The sequence below is a fragment of the Lucilia sericata genome, unplaced genomic scaffold (assembly GCF_015586225.1).
Source record: "Lucilia sericata isolate MDLA Ls3-8-SP2 unplaced genomic scaffold, ASM1558622v1 Contig000160F_arrow, whole genome shotgun sequence".
In the NCBI taxonomy this organism is placed as follows: Eukaryota; Metazoa; Arthropoda; class Insecta; order Diptera; family Calliphoridae; genus Lucilia; species Lucilia sericata.
Window position 1 is genome coordinate 90,979 of NW_023994190.1, and position 17,779 is coordinate 108,757.

Sequence of the window (17,779 nt, forward strand, 5' to 3'; positions counted from 1 at the left end):
ACATAAGAATATTTTTGGACAAAATGGGCGGAATGGCTATAGTGGGCGTGGCATCTTCCATATTAAGAAAATATTAAATCATTATATCTCAGAAAATATAGCAGTTAGAGTCCTCAAATTTTGTCGGAGCCACTTAAGTTTCAATATGATTATTTAGTATAAAAAGTGGGCGCACTAGCAGCAGGGGGCGTGGCACTTCCTATATTAATTAAATACAAACATTCGTTTATCTTGGAAACTATTAAAGTTAAAATCTTAAAATTTTGAACGAAGAACTTTAACATACATGTAAACATTTTGGGTAATAAATTGGTGGACTACCAATGGGGGAGCGGCACCCCCCATATGAATGAAATACAAAAATCTTTTATCTGGGAAACTAATAGAACTAGATTCTTAAAATTTTGCACAGAGGACATTCATATTCATCTGAACATTTTGGGGGAAAAAATGGACTTTCATCAGGGGGGTGGCTTGGAACCCTCTTATGAATTAAATAGAAAAAATTGTATATCTGCTAGAATCTTCAAATTTTACACGAAGAACTTTGACATTCATGTTAACATTTAGAGAAAAATGAGCGGACTTTCAATGGGGGGATTGGCCCCTCCCATATGAACTAAATACAATACAATATTATTCACATTTTTCATAGCTTACATTAAAATTCTTACTAGCGTTCGGAAAAATTGGTGAACTTACAATAATTTGCGTGGCATCTACCATGTGTAAAGCTACGTTCACACCTATCAAATGTTTGACGAAAATGACGTGACCCCTAAAAAATCTACATTTTGATTTCCTTAAAATATATATTTATTTGCACAATATATCTTTGACGACATCAGTTCAGAACGTCTTTATTATTTGTTTCGACAATATTTGCAATTACAAAAATCATGCAGAATCAAAAAAAGAATTACAAAAATTAGTGGTTACATCTTTTTCATAAAATGTTTGATAGGTCTGAACGTAGCTTAAGATTTTTTTATTTATATTGCTTTTAGGGCAGCAAAGCACACTTAGTATCGCTAGTATTTTATAAAATAAGGAATAATTACACTGTAAGTATGTCAAAAAGACACAGAAAAACGCCGAGACACCTAAACTTAATTTTGGGTCGTAGAATCTAGTGGCATACTCCGTTTTGAAAAGTTTGGTCAAAATTGGGAGATATTGCGTTTTAAAGTATGAATTTTTATAAGGTGATTTTTTTCTTTTTTTAAATTTTGAAAAAAGCTTACATACATAGTCATACGAACTAAGTATGAAAAACTAAATATTTATACATAACTAGCTATACCCATATGTTGTGCCAAGCCACCCATTGAAAGTCCGCCCGTTATGCTCTAAATGTTCACATGAATTTCAAAGTTCGCTTTCTTTTCCTCCAAAATTTTCAGATGAATATTTAAGTTCTTCGTGCGAAATTTGAAGAATTTAGTTCCATTAGTTTTCCAGATAAACGAATTTTTGTCTTTAATTAATATGGGAGGTGCCGCTCCCCTCATGGGTAGTCCACCAATTTATTACCCAAAATGTTTAAATGGATGTTAAAGTGTTTCGTGCAAAATTGAAGATTCTAACTGTAATAGTTTCCAAGATAAACGTATTTTTGTATTTAATTTATATGGGAGGTGCCACGCCCCCTAATGATAGTCCGCCTACTTTTTGTCCTAAATAATTATATTGATACTAAAGTTGCTCCGACAAAATTTGAGGACTCTAACTGTTATATTATCTAAAATATACGGATTTAATATTTTCTTAATATAGGCGCCCACTTGGAATTTCAAAATAAAAAGGAGTCTATTACCTATTCCAGATATACAGGAATACGCTGTGAAAATTTGAATAAAATCGGTTCAGCCGTTTAGTAGTCTATAACGTTCAAACATACAAACATATAAACATACAAACAAACACACATTCATTTTTATATATATAGATAGAGATAAGAATATACAATTTTTTGTAATTACTTCACGTGAGAGGCACCAAAATTGGGGACTCTAGCTGTTATAGTTTTCTAGATATACAGATTTTAATAATTCGATTTTAGTATTAACTTCATATGGGAGGTGCCACGTCCGCTTTTGCTGAACTCCCTATTTTTGTCCAAAATATTTGTATTTAAACAAAAGTTACTTGTACAAAATTTGGGAACTCTATACGTGGGACCTCGCTCATTTGAAATTTCAACATAAAAAGCAGTTATAATTCCTTCCAGACATACAGGAAGATATTGTGAAAATTTCAAGAAAATCAGTTTAGCCGTTTAAACTGATTAAATAAGAAACCCACTTAACGATTTTGAAAATTCTAACTACAATAGTTTTCCAGATTAACAATATGTTACATATGAGAGATGCCAAGCAAATTATTGCAAGTTCGCCAATTTCTATCTATCTATGAAAAAATTGTATTTAATTCATATATGTGGTGACAAGCGCCTCATTGAAAGTCCGCCCGTTATTCTCTAAATGTTCACATGAATGTCAAAGTTCTTCATGTAAAATTTGAAGATTCTAGCTCTAATAGTTTCTCAGATATACGAATTTAATTCATGTGGGGGCTTCATGCTCCCCGGATGAAAGTCCGCCCTTTTTCCTCCAAAATATTCAGATGAATAATAAAATAATTTGTGCAAAATTTGAAGAACCTAGTTCTATTAGTTTCCCAGTTAAACGAAATTTTGTATTTAATTCATATGGGAGGTACCAAGTACCCCATTGGAAGTCCGCCCGTTATACTCTAAATGTTCAGATGAATGTCAAAGTTCTTCAAGTAAAATTTAAAGATTCTAGCTCTAATAGTTTCTCAGATATACGAATTTTTCTATTTTATTCATATGGGGGCTCCAAGCCCTCCCAGATGAAAGTCCGCTCTTTTTTCCTTAAAAATGTTCAGATGAATATTAAAGTTCTTCGTGCTAAATTTTAAGAATTTAATTCTATTTGTATTCCAGATAAACGAATTTTTGTATTTAATTTATATGGGAGGTACCACACCACCTAATGCTAGTCCGCCTACTTTTTGTTCTAAATGATCATATTGACACTAAAGTGGCTCCGACAAAATTTGAGGACTCTAACTGTTATATTATCTCAAATATACAGATTTTATATTTTCTTAATGTGGGCGTGGCTCATCGCCCACTTGAAATTTCGAAATAAAAAGTAGCCTATTAACTATTCCAGACATGCAGGAATACGCTGTGAAAAAATCAAGAAAATCGGTTCAGCCGTTTAGTAGTCTATAACGTTCAAACATACAAACAAACACACATTCATTTTTATATATATAGATAATTCAAATGGACTCTACTTTCATGTATTTATTTACTTTTCTATGCGTGAGAGTTTTGTTTTTTTAAATTTAATAATAAAAAACAGCTCAGAAACATTTTAAACTTTAAAATGCAATATCTCCCGATTTTAACCCAACTTTTTAAGACGAAGTATGCCACTAGATTCTACGACCGTGGCATTTGTTTACAGAAGCTGTAAAGGTAGATGGCCGAAAAATTCAAAAGAAAATTACTATTAATTTTATATATTTTTATTTAATTATATTATATATTAACTTTATTTGACTATAATTTTTAAATAAACTTGCATATTTTAAAATAAATATAAAACAAAAATATATTTTTTCTATAACAACATCGAAAGGCATGGTACTTTAACTTACAAGGATTGGATTGTAATCTACATATATTACATTTTTATTTGCAAGCGTTTATAAGCGTCTCATTAACTTCGCTTAGAACTCCACACATTAGTAAGTGAAATTTTAATATACCCTGATGAAATTGTGGCTTACACACATTCTAAGCGGGAGCACACCGATGAGGCAGCATTGTTTTTAAAATGCAAATGTTTTGTTGTTAGGTTCGTTTAAGGCCTTTTTACATTATTCCGGTAAGCGCCTGGAAAAAATTCCCAGGATTTTTAGTCGGGAATCCCGGGAATTAAAAACTAATAAAAATGCAATCATGATTACTGTAACACATTTTATTCAACAAAAATTTATTTTTGTTTATTCTACACAAATCAAAATACAACCCTGATCAGCTGCCGACGCGTCAAATGTTGAAAGTTGCTGAACTTTTGGCGGCAGACGCGTTACAAACTACAATACCGCATTTACACAACAGCGAATTCTAGTAGATTAGATTTCAAATCTTGCTCAAAATCTAGATTGTTTAAACTTCACTTTTTGACATTGGCTAGATTTCATTTTAAAAATAAATTTTGTTTAACAGCAAAAAATAGTGAAAAATATTTAATTTATTTACCTTCAAAATACTTTTCATTCATGTTTTCCGTTTTGTACGAAATTTTCTTGAAAAATTTGTTCATTTCCATTTTTTATTTGTTTTGTTTCTTCTGCAGTGTCGTATTTTTAATACTATTTGCAAAAAAAAAAAAACAAAGTTGCATTTCTATTTTGAGTAGATTTTGTGTAGATTTTACTGAAATCTGCTTATAAAGTAGATTTTGTTTTGTATGGGAAATCTAGTAAAAATCAACTGGAGTTGCTCGAAATCTCATAAGTACTAGATTTCGCTGTAGTGTAAATGGGGTATAAATGAAAATACACTATTTTAACTTTTTTTGACTGAAGCTTATAACGCGCTGCCGCGTACAATGCGTATTGTGTACTTCCATCTTAAAATATCGTTACCGAATTACCGTTATTTAATATTATTTTTGAATATTTTTTCCTATAATACACCTTTAAAATTCCCTTTTATCAAACTACCATTACCGCTAAAATAGCGTTACCAAGTATATAAGTTTGTCATTCCGTTTGTAATTTCCACAATATAATTTTCCGACCCTATAAAGTATATATTAAAGACGTGCAGTAGTACACCACAAAGTATTTGTAAAACAAATACACCATGGTGAGTACCTAATACTATAAGTATAAATGAGAGAATGAGTGTAACTGATATTGTATGCTTTTGCTTGTGCTCATCCACTCTATCCACAAAAACAATACCAGTTGCTTATGGTTTTGAGTTGAATACTGTATTGTATTTGTTTCTTGCTCTCAAATAACTGTTGTACTATAAATATTTTTGACTATTTGTTGTTACTTATAGTAATACATTATTAATGCAGTATATTTATTTATATTAAATAAGATTATTTCAAAACAAAAGAAAAATATGTAATAAATGAATAATAAATTAGTGAATATTTATTTATTTATATTTTTATTTAATATTCTAGTTCAGTTTTTTTATTTAATATTTATTTAAACTGAAAAACGATTTCAATTACCAAAACCTCGTTTTCAATTATTTTATTTATTGAAGTTTCATTTTTGATTGATTTCACACAAAATTTTTATTTGTTTCTAATTTTGTTGTTGTTAAATACGTCTTTGATTATACATTTTTATGATTCAAACACAAAATGAATTGAACCATTTTAAAATTTTCGATTTATCGTTTAACTGAATTTTTTTTAAAATCTGTTTTTTCTGTGATATTTTCTGATAGTACTTCAACATTTTCTGAAAATAATTCTAGTGAACTATTGTGGATATTGAAATTAAATTTTACATAAATATTCTTAGGTGGTCTCCAGAGTTATATTTTTTAATCGACATAAAATCAATAATTAATGAAAAGAAAATATAAATATATTCCTTATCATCATTTATTTGATAAAAAAAATTAAAATACAACATTAAAAGAACATTTTTTTTTTTTTAATTTTGAAAAATGTCTCTCAAAAAATCTCAAAAAAAGTCTAAGCCTAATATCTGATCTAAAGAAAAGGGTAACGAGAAACAGCTTTTTGTGATTTAAAGTGGGCACAAGTCTCAAATGATGTGTATTGTCGTAGTGAACTCGAAAAAAATAAAAAATAATTTTCCCACCTATTGAAAATAATGATCTCAGTACAAATTATAAAAAAAGTTTCCTACATTTTTTAGAAAAAATAATCATAAAATTGTTTGAAGTACTTTTATTCCACAGAATTACTTTTAGTGCTTCAGAATTCCTACATAAATTAAAAAAGTCATTAAGTAAAAAGCTAAATATATTTGTAAACTTTTCTTAAAATTACGATAATTTTTACATATTTCGAAAAAATTCAAAATCTTTGTGTCCTTTGTAATGCGCTAAATAAAAGTCTTTTTGTGGACCAAAAATATTCTTACAAATTTTATAATTTAGGGAATATTTGAGATGAATTTCGACAAAATTTAAAAATTTATTTTTTGGCAAATTGTACTGAGATCAGGATTTTCAATTAGGAAACTAAGGACCCTTTCAAAAGTTTTGTTTTGTATTTTTTCATTAAAATGTTTTTTTTTTTAATTCGGATCATTTTTATTGATTTTAAAAAAATTGATTCGAGGTGACCAATTTTTTAAGGGCCTTACCACTGGACTCCATTGGACCTACGGAGTCTACAGATTGAAAGTAGATACGCAGACACCTCAGCTCTAACTATGTTAAATTTTGCTACGATATCTCCTATAGATCACGAGATACCGAATATACATTATAAAATAATAAAAAAATGTTTCTAAACAACTGTGTTTTTATACGCTTGCAGCATACAATAAGTTATTTGTTGTACAACCATCCCCTGCCAGCAAATTTCAGTTTAATTTTGGATACATGAACTGAATAGTCACTATAAAGGCTCAATTTTATGTTCCTTAGTGCTAAGTTAAAAAAATTACAAAAACAAAATACAGTACTTTCTAATTTTGATCATAATTTTGTTAAATTTTAGTGCGTTTTAATATACCAAAAGCAAGATTAAATGATAATAAGTAGATAGAATAAAAATTTCAAAAACTAACACTTTTTAATACACTAAGAAGATAGTTTAATGCAGAATCATTCTTGCTCTCAAAATTCAGAAGGAAAAGTGTTTTCACATTTCAGTAAATATATTTATTTCATTGTGATCAGTTGTGTGATATATTGTGAACTTTAGATTTTGTAATAAATTGTGTTAATTTAAAATTTAATATATCTAAAACATAGTTTAATATAAAATAAGCATCAGTGAGAGATTAATGAGTGCAAAACAGTATAATAAAGAAGAAATAAAAAAAATTATTATAAAGTCGCTTTTATAACATAAAAGAGTATAAAATTATAACACTTTCCAGCTTCTCTATTGTTATGGCAAAACTGGAAATTTACTACATTTAGGAAATTTTATGTTATAAAAAAGTGACTTGAAACTGAAACGAAATGGGCACATCAAGTAAGTATTAAACAGGCGGAACAGTTTCTTCCGAACGGGGTCACTTTTCATTCACTCAGATTATATCAAATTAGATTGTTTTAAACATTAAGCTGTAACGTTATGGTTACAATTTGGATAGAAATTGTTGGCAGGGACTTTTGCCAAACAAATAAAATAGATAATGACCCTGCCAACAATTTCTATCCAAATTGTAACCATAACGTTACAGCTTAATGTTTAAAACAATCTAATTTGATATAATCTGAGTGAATGAAAAGTGACCCCGTTCGGAAGAAACTGTTCCGCCTGTTTAATACTTACTTGATGTGCCCATTTCGTTTCAGTTTCAAGTCACTTTTTTATAACATAAAATTTCCTAAATGTAGTAAATTTCCAGTTTTGCCATAACAATAGAGAAGCTGGAAAGTGTTATAATTTTATACTCTTTTATGTTATAAAAGCGACTTTATAATAATTTTTTTTATTTCTTCTTTATTATACTGTTTTGCACTCACTAATCTCTCACTGATGCTTATTTTATATTAAACTATGTTTTAGATATATTAAATTTTAAATTAACACAATTTATTACAAAATCTAAAGTTCACAATATATCACACAACTGATCACAATGAAATAAATATATTTACTGAAATGTGAAAACACTTTTCCTTCTGAATTTTGAGATCAAGAATGATTCTGCATTAAACTATCTTCTTAGTGTATTAAAAAGTGTTAGTTTTTGAAATTTTTATTCTATCTACTTATTATCATTTAATCTTGCTTTTGGTATATTAAAACGCACTAAAATTTAACAAAATTATGATCAAAATTAGAAAGTACTGTATTTTGTTTTTGTAATTTTTTTAACTTAGCACTAAGGAACATAAAATTGAGCCTTTATAGTGACTATTCAGTTCATGTATCCAAAATTAAACTCAAATTTGCTGGCAGGGGTATAGCAAAACAAGTATGTTACTCTTATTCTCTTTGTACTCACTCACACAACCTATAGTTGAGAAAATAACAATATCAACTTGTACCAGAACTACTCAACTACTCATCAATACGCACTCATAGTAGTAGACACTACAAAACTTGTGCAAACAGTTGTAACTGTGCACGTCTTTAGTATATATATTCTGGACCCTTATAGATAGCGGAATCGATTAAGCCATGTCCGTCTGTCTGTCTGTTAAAATCAATTTTCTGAGGATCCCAGATATCTTTGGGATACAAATCTTCAATAATTCTGTCAGACATGCTTTCGAGAAGTTTCCTATGGAAAATCAGCAAAATTGATCGATACCTCTGAAAATTGTTTTAATAAATTTAGAAAAAGCATAAAAAACAATGACAACGAGATAAATCAGTAATATTTTGGTAATACAGCTTATATTTGTTTCAGAGTGGTAATACAGTGGATAGGCACAACAGTTACTATTTCTTTCTGCGCTAATATAGTTTATATTTGTTTGTGTGTATGTTATGTGCGACATGTGTGCAAGAATACAATTCGATGCAAAATGCGGCTTGTACTAGAAATTATGTATTTATTTGTTATTGTTGTTTTTTACTTTGATGCATATTTGTTTGAGGGTGGTAATACAGTGGATAGATAAAACAGTCACTATTTCTTTCTGTGCTAATACAGGTTATATTTGTTTATGTATATGTTATAATAAAATATTTATTAATTAAAATTTTAATATAACCAATTAGTCCATTATTTTTTGCAAAAAATTAATTTGAATGTAAACAAAACTGCAATTTTTAGTAGCAAAGTGATACAGAAATTATAAAGGATTTTATAGCCATATACAAGAAAGATGGTGCTAGTACTGGATATTTAAACGCTGGGTAAATTTAAATCCATTTAAATTTAAAATAAAATTAATTTAATTGGAATTTTATAAAATTAAAATCTAAAAATAAATAAAAACTGTTTTTAAAACATTCTTGGTGAAGGGTATATAAGATTCGGCACAGCCGAATATAGAAATCTGACTTGTTGTAGAATACTTTGAGTGGGTTGGAGAGGCATATTGTTTTCGCTTTTTATCGAAATTAGTGTCAAAATGTTCGTAATTTTTAGCTAATACAAAAAAATATTTAAAAAATAGTTTGGTATTTGGTTTAGTCCGTTTCAGAATTTTTTGAAATGTATATGGCTCTTATAATACAATAAAAGTCGTTTTGCGGACCAGAAATACTCTAACTATAACTTTAATTACGGAATTTTTGACACCCAATTCGAAAAGATTGCAGAAATTTTTTTTAACATGTTTTATATTATATGGAGATATTTTATATTATATATACATATGTATATATTCTTTTTTTATATAATATACGGATGGAATTTAATTTGATTTTCCATAAGTAAAGTCGAACGTAAAGTCTCATAGTGTAAGGCCCACGTTAGATTTTCAAATATCAACTATGCATATGTCGTAAATACATGTTTGATATCTTTTACTGGAGAAAAAATATCCAGTAAAACCAAAAATTGTCTATCAACGAACTGCTACAAAATTTGCATAATCCTAACATATAAATATTTGTATTATTTGTTATTTAAGATTTTACTCGGCATGTGTGCAGAAAATGGGAAAGCAAAACAGCAAGCTGAAACCAGAAGTACTGGAGGATTTAAAACAAAACACCGAATTCACAGGTAAATATAGTACATTATGCCAACATTATGTGTGTTTCCGTACTTTTCAGTGTTTTTAATGTGCTCCCAATCAAAAAACTATTCTACAAAGTCGCGAACGATAATTAAAAAAAAAATTGCAAGTTACTGTTTATAAACAAAGTTTATTAATGCCCCTTTAACTGACATCTCAATTGCTAACTCTTTTTGTTCATTATTTTATCTTTTTATACCATTAAAAATCTTATGAAATTTATTTTAAAATACACAAAAAAAATTACCTGTAGTTTATTTTCAATTAACATTAATATAGATTGAAATATATTTTCTGGCTAACTTTTCTATTTTATTTTATTTCTTATTCTAAGAATGTTTATAATTCTTAAATAGTTAATAAGATTTTAGGCATATAATATTCAAGTTCTCATTTCCCACCCGGTATATCGAATAACACAGATGAACCGATATTGGAGGAAGGAGAGGGCATGGTTAAAGGGGCAATCAAATGCTTTGCTCCCTATAAAGCTGCAGTGCCAGATGACTTTTTCCCGGCAGTTTCAGATGCAGGCGGGACTGGTTTCCATACATCTGACACAAATATTAACTGCATGCTTGAAATTAACATATACCCCAGTTAAATGGCAGGATGCAAGGGTAATATTTATACCAAAACCAGGAAATCCTAGCTATTAACTACATACTAAGGAACAGATGGATAAGCTGCTGGGTTACCACTATTAATAGTCTCCTAAGCAGTGTTGTCAACTATTTTATACTAAAACGCGTCGTCCATTCACTCAAAACGCACTAAAAAGCGCTAAAATTATATTTTTACACAGTCTTAAAAAATATAGTATTTAGCTAAAATTTTTTTATTAAAAAATTACTCCTTAATTGGAATTTTGATTCGGGAACGAAATTTAAAAAATTAAGGGTAATACAAATATGTTCGATTTTCTTATTCAATGACTAATTGCTATCATCGATCAAGATCTCAATAACTAGTTAAAGAGATTTTTTGAAATTCCCCATAATAAATTTTAATTGAACTCTTCATTTCCAAAAATACCAAGAGCCAAAACTTTGTGAAAAAAACTGAAGTAATCGTCAAGTAATTGTTTCCTTCACAGTGAAGTTATAAAAAAATAATGCTAAATTTTTGTGAATCAAACTTTGTGCGATCAAAATTATTTTTGTATTATTCACATTAAAATATCAATAGTTTTCACGAAATGCAATTTTAATTTCAAGTTCAAGTTAACCTAACTGAAATTAAGTCAATTTACAACTTTTCCCTTTTTTGACGTAAAAAACTTCCCTTGTTGTGAATTTTTTATAGAATTTTCTGATCAATAAAAAGCTGTTACGATCAAAATCAACTGTTGTGGAATTTCACGAAATCAATTTTCCCTTCGAAGGGAATGAAAATTTAAGAAGAAACAAATTTCAATTCTTTTGGCGAAAAAGGTGAATATTTTTTATTTTAGTTTTAAAGTTTTAAAATAACTCATTATACTAAAAGATCTTTGAATTACTCATAATATGGAAAGTTTAGAAAAAGGAACTTTAATAAATTTGTACGGCAGAGTACTGTCTAAAATTATTCCGTTTTATCTTTATTGTTAAACTAGAATAATTTTATTTTATTAAAAAAAAGCGCTAATTTAGCGCCTTTTTCCAAAAAAGCGTTAAGAGGAAAAAATGCGACTTTTGGATTGTTAAAAGGCGCTATATCTAGCGCCAAAAGCGCTAAATTGGCTACGCTGCTCCTAAGGACCCTAACTGATAAAGGACTTAGATCTGTCTGCTATGCAGACGATGTCGTAATACTTTTAAAGGGAATTGATCCAAATTACTTGTGTAGAAGAAGCTGAAGAGGATCTGAATACGGGCTTGAGCTGGGCTCAATCGAGAGGCCTCAATGTTAACCCGGCGAAGACAGACATCTTTTCACAAGAAAGAAAAAAATGTCTACGTATACTGAACCCTCCTTCCTGGGCCTGAAGATACCGGTGACAGACAAAGTAAAATTCTTAGGTGTAATCCTTGACAGGAAATTAAAATGGAGACACCACATAGAGAATAGGATCAACAAGGCACATCGGTGCTGGGCGATATGTAGGAGAACTATAGGCATAAAATGGGGTCTTAGTCCTACTATAAAAGTCTGGTCCTTAGTCCTACTATAAATAATCTGGTGGACTGCTTTGGACAAAATGTGTAATATCAAACTACTACAGGGAGTTCAGCGTACATGCTACTTGGGTATAAGTGGTGCCATACTATTCCAACCAAGGCTCTGCAAACGTGTCTATATATTCCTCCCATTGAAACATATTTAAGATATGAGGCGGCGCTTACAGCCGAACGTCTCTTTACTTTAGGTATGCTGGACACATTGGAAGGTTATACACAATCATCGGACGTGGTGTGCGATCACCAGACACAGGATATGTCGGAAACTTTGAAACGCTGATCCCAAATAGAATGTCTTGGTCAAGCGGAACGGATGGCTCTAAATTGGTCGACAAAGTGGGCCTAGGGTTCTATATTGAAGACCCAGAAACAGAAATATAACACCGTTTACCTAATCATAACACAAACTTTCAAGCGGAAGTCCGAGTAATAACGGAATTTGTTAATTTGATTAGAATAAATTTGGGGCCCACAGGGCTTAATATATTTACCGACAGCCAGGAGGCAATTAGGGCGATATCAGGTAATAGAATCTAAAACCCTATTGGATTGTAAGAAAGCTTTATCTTATTATTCTTCCAGAGGTAAGGTTTACATCATATGGGTACCAGGCCACTCGGGAGTAGTCGGCAAAGAAATGGCGAATGTAATAGCTATAAACGGTAGCTCGAGGTAGTTAACCTGACGAATGCAAAACCATTCGACGCAACAAAAGCTGAATTAAAATTATGGGTTAGAGAATCCCATAAGGCCTCTTGGAATAATGACTCGGTGGGTAGAACCACAAGGATCCTATGACGAGAAATCTCCTCTAAATGAGCAAGTCTGAAGTTACTATGATGGTACGTATTCTGAGTGGACACACAGGATTACGAGCACATCTACACAAAATTGGCCGTGCGGATTCAGATGAATGTAGAGCATGTGGAGAGGACAGTGAAACTCTGGAGCACTTTCTATGCCACTGTCAGGCATTCGTCGAAGTTAGATCCAAGTATCTTGGAAGTGATGTTATTCCGAAAATAACATTCCTGACCAGAACTGACTGGAAAATTCTTAGGAGCGCACAACAGGCCCAATAGTGGCCTAGGTGTATTTTTTCGGATTTGATGTAGTATACATCCTCCTATCAACCTAACCTAACCTTTTAGTAGTGCTGGTTAAATATTTTAAAATGAGTATTGATTTTTCGGTGCTTCCGCCTTTTAGGATCTAGTTTATTAAATTTCAAAAATCTGAATTCTTAATTGTTCTTAGTGGTTAAAAATCTACAATTGTTCAATTCACAATCGATGTTGTAGCGTTGTTTGCGTTGTATGTCAGCAGCTGCTACAATAGTCATAACAATGTTGTTGGTATTTTCTATGCAAAAGCTCTATACAACTCCTACGACAATTTTTCATATGTTTTTCGAATGTTGTAAGAAAATTTAGTGTTGCCAATTGTTTATTTCAACATATAAACAAAAAATTCAAACGTTTTTAGCATAAAAAAACGATAAAGTGGTAACACTGAAATCAAAAACAAACAGCTGTTTACCAAAACAAAAAAACTTAAGGTTTACTTCGCATGTTTAATTAATTTAATATTTTTGATTTTTTTATCTTTTGATATTGTTATGTATATTTGTTTTGATTGTTTTTTTTTTTTTTTTTTTTTTTTCATTGAGAACATAAACTTATGACTTGCTGCAAATATCTGTTCACAATCCCTGTTACTACATTTTAGTAGGTACAATATACAACTTGATTGTGAATTGAACAAATATGTGTTCATTAGATATTCTAGTAAGTTATTTTTTAAAAATGTTAACCGTCATTTTGGATTCGCCATTTTTATTTTTTCTTTCAAAATCTTAATTAGTGTCCCCAAAAACCTTATATGTGATATTTATTACGTAAATCCAATGGTCTACTTAATGTACAATAATTACATTTTTGGGATTGTTTGATCTCATTTGTAACACCGTCTGACATAAAGAGAAAAAAATCGTTTGACACGAACGGGATAATATACGTCTGAAATTATAAATTTAATGGAGAAAAACTGCGTTTTTTTATTTCGCGATTCTGTGTCCCTTTTAAAGGGCTTCAAAGTTTTAAAAATTAAATTGTTCACGAAATATTTTAAAATACTTCTACTGATCATTAAAATGTGATGTCAAGCGAGCAAGAAGATTTGGGAAACATTTTGTATTATTTTTATTTTATACTGTCAGGATAAAAGATGTCAAAAATGTCTTTTAAATATGTATCCTTCAATATCTATTTAGGTTTTCAACATTCTTTTTCGAAAAATTTTTGAAAGACAATTTTTACATTATTTGATCCTTACAAAATAAAATAAAAACAAGTAAAAGTGCTATATTCGGCTTTGCCGAATCTTATATACCCTTCACCATAGTGTATTTAATAAATATCAATTTCATAAAATTTAAATGTATTTCATTTTCCCGACTATATCATTATTATAGCAATAGCAAAACAAAATGAACAAAAACAAAATACACAAGGCAATGAAACACAGAGCCATCCAAACATATGAAACGAAATACTCAATGAATAAGTAGTGTTGTTGTTGCTATATGTATTAGGCTTCACGCAATACTTTTGAAATTGTGATATCATACCTTTTATGTAGTTTTTGGAACAGCGCTAATATTGGCGTAATTATTTTGTTAAAATTTCAACTCCTTCATCTGCATATCTGCGGTATCATACCTTTTATGTAGTTTTTGGAACAGCGCTAATATTGGCGTAATTATTTTTTTTTTAAATTTCAACTCCTTCATCTGCATATCTGCGGCCAAAATACCGATTTTGGGCGACATTTTTTATAGTCCGAAAACTGCTGTACATATTTCAAATCTGACTTTAGTATACTATTCTACAGGAAAATTTAAGATATATAAACTTAATTTGACAGAATTTAGATGCACTATAAATGCATAAGAGCAAATGAAAAAATGCAATTAAAAAAAAAAAAAAAATCAAAAACCTGATTTTATCATTCGTAAATATAATATTCAATGCCCTTAAAAAAATAGTGTTAAAATTTTTAATTTATTGTAATCCCTTTAGGAGTTATGATAGTTATAATGTTGGCTTGTAGTTTAATAATTTCCCATCAAACAATGGTGTTTTTCCTCATCATCTCCGAATTTAATAAAACTCCATCGAATTAATGTTCCATATATAACTTGTATAATGACAAATCTTGGGCCTTATAACTTTCGTGGTTTTCGAAATATAGCGTTGTAAAGTTTAAAATCTGAAAATTTAAAGTCTCATCACATCTAAAGGGTTAATGATAAAATTTTTGTTTTTGCACCATTTGTCTCAGCAAAAAGCATACTTGATTATGCACAAAGAAAAAAATTTTTTGAAATATTTTTTGAAAAAAGGGCATCTTTGGATAATACTAAATGCACTTTTGAAGCATTATAAAAGTGTGAAATTAAGCTCATTCTTATTGATATTTCCTATAAAATCAATTATTAGAGCATGATTTCCTATAAATTCTACAGTATCTGCTCTGTAAAAAATGTCGCTCAAAATCAGTGTTTTCCGCCTCAGATATGCAGAGGAAGGAGTTGGAATTTTGAAAAAATGATTACAGCATAGTAATCACTGATACAAAAACCTTCTAAAAAGTTGTAATATCACAAAAACGGGAAACAATTTATTTTTTGAAACGAAGCCTAATATGTATATCAAAGCATGGAAAAATTTGTCTTTTTTATGAAATTTTCAGAGGTTGTCTTGGATTTTTGCTCATATCTCCGGTATTTATGGACCGATTTTGCTGATTTTAAATGTCTAACAGAATTATTGAAGATTCGGATCTCGCCGATATCTGGGGTCCTCTAAAAACTGATTTCAAAAAACACACAGACGGACAGACAGACAGACGGACACAGCTTAATCAACTCCGCTACCTATAAGGATCCAGAATATATATACTTTATGGGATCGGAAAATTATATTATAGAAATTACAAACGGAATGACAAACTTATATATACACTTCTCACGAAGGTGAAGGGTATAACAAGTGAGAATGTTATATTCGGCTGTGCCGAATCTCATATACCTACCATCAAACCGTATGCCGTAAAAGGCGGGCGGGGTATATTATGGACCGATCTACATAAAATTTGGTTTTAGAGATTTTTGCTTTCAGGGAAAAGGGTCAATTACGAACCAATCTACACAAAATTTGTTAGAGAGGTTTTGGCTTATAAAAAACTTGATTCTGTCAAATTTCTTTGCTATACTCTTATATGGGGGGTCAATTATGGACCGATCCACATAAAATTTGGTAGAGAAGTTTTGGCTTACAAGAAACTTGATTATGTCAAATTTCTTTGATACACTCTTATTTTTAGGTCAGTAATGTGCGTTAAAGTAATTTTCTGAAGGGGACCTTAATAATTTTATAGGAAGATTTTTGCTCATATATTTTTTTTATTTTATCTTTATTGAATCTTTCTTAAGTAGAAATTTACAATAATTATTAAAATCTTAACCTTAATTATAACAAACGTTACTGCAACTGCAGTTTCAACACAAGTTCTAGATTTGATTATCCAGGGTTTCCATTCTCCTCAGTCGTTTATGACCCTCAAATAGCAGCAACTCCCTGGCAAGGTAGGTTAAACTGGGATCTCAATGTCCTCACGTATTATGGTGACATTGAGATCCCTGTTGAGCTGAATGCCGTATAGCCATATCAGTTTAATGACACTCTTGTACAAAAGTACTTTGTACTCTAAGTCTAGATCACACCGTGGGCCAATTAGCCAGTACAATTGAGCTGACTTTAATTTTATTTGTGTAACCTTAGCTTCAATATGGGGGCTCCATGTTAAACGGCGATCAAGATGGATACAAAGTTATCTCACATGGCTCTGTTCTGGAATTTTGACGCTGTTTATCTGTATTGGAGGACAGTTTTCTAGTCTTAGAGTAAATGTAACGTGAGTACATTTTGTTGCATTGACTTTTATTTTCCATTTGTCCAGCCATTTTTCCAATTCGCCAATGTGAGACTGGAGTTGTGCAGAAGCTATTGAAGGGTTTTCATGTACATATATTTACAATTGCGGTATCGTCCGCAAATGTAGATGTGTGAGTCATTGTGCTCGTTGGCATGTCTGTAGTATAAAATATATAGGAACGGACCTAGAATACTTCCCTGGGGTACTCTTTAGATCTGATTTGAAAAAATCTTTCATATATGTAATTTTTAAGCAGTTTGTGAACATTCGCAGGTAGCAATGTGATAATTTTGTGTATTAGTCCATCGTGCCAGACTTTATCATAAGCTTGAGAAATATCTATGAATAATGCTGAACAATATTGCTTGCTCTCGAAGGCCTTCCGAATAAGAGTGGTTATTCGATGTACTGATGATCGTTAGGTGTACTATAAGGCTTTCATGCAATAACTTTTCGAAAAGTTTTGAGAATATAGACAACAGGCGGTATGAAGTCACTTGAGTGACATCTTTTCTCGGTTTTGGTATCATAACTATCTCGAATATTTTCCATGAGAAAGGAAAATATCCAATACGTAGCATCGAGTTAAAAATGAACAAAATAATTCTCAGTGCTGCATATTTTTTACAGCCTTCCAGAGACTATATTCTGTTTCCTTAGTTGGTTCTATGTTTTTGAGGTAATTTCTCAGATTAGA

At 30.4% G+C, this 17,779-nt stretch overlaps 1 protein-coding gene across 1 annotated transcript in view; it reads left to right on the top strand.

The window, feature by feature from the left end:
• LOC119601380 (neurocalcin homolog) overlaps positions 1-17,779 on the top strand; it is a 320,560-nt gene that overhangs the window by 24,097 nt on the left and 278,684 nt on the right. Inside the window, exon 2 of the mRNA XM_037952299.1 lies at positions 9,815-9,909. Coding sequence (XP_037808227.1) covers positions 9,815-9,909 — 95 coding nt within the window. The remainder of the gene's footprint in view (positions 1-9,814; positions 9,910-17,779) is intronic.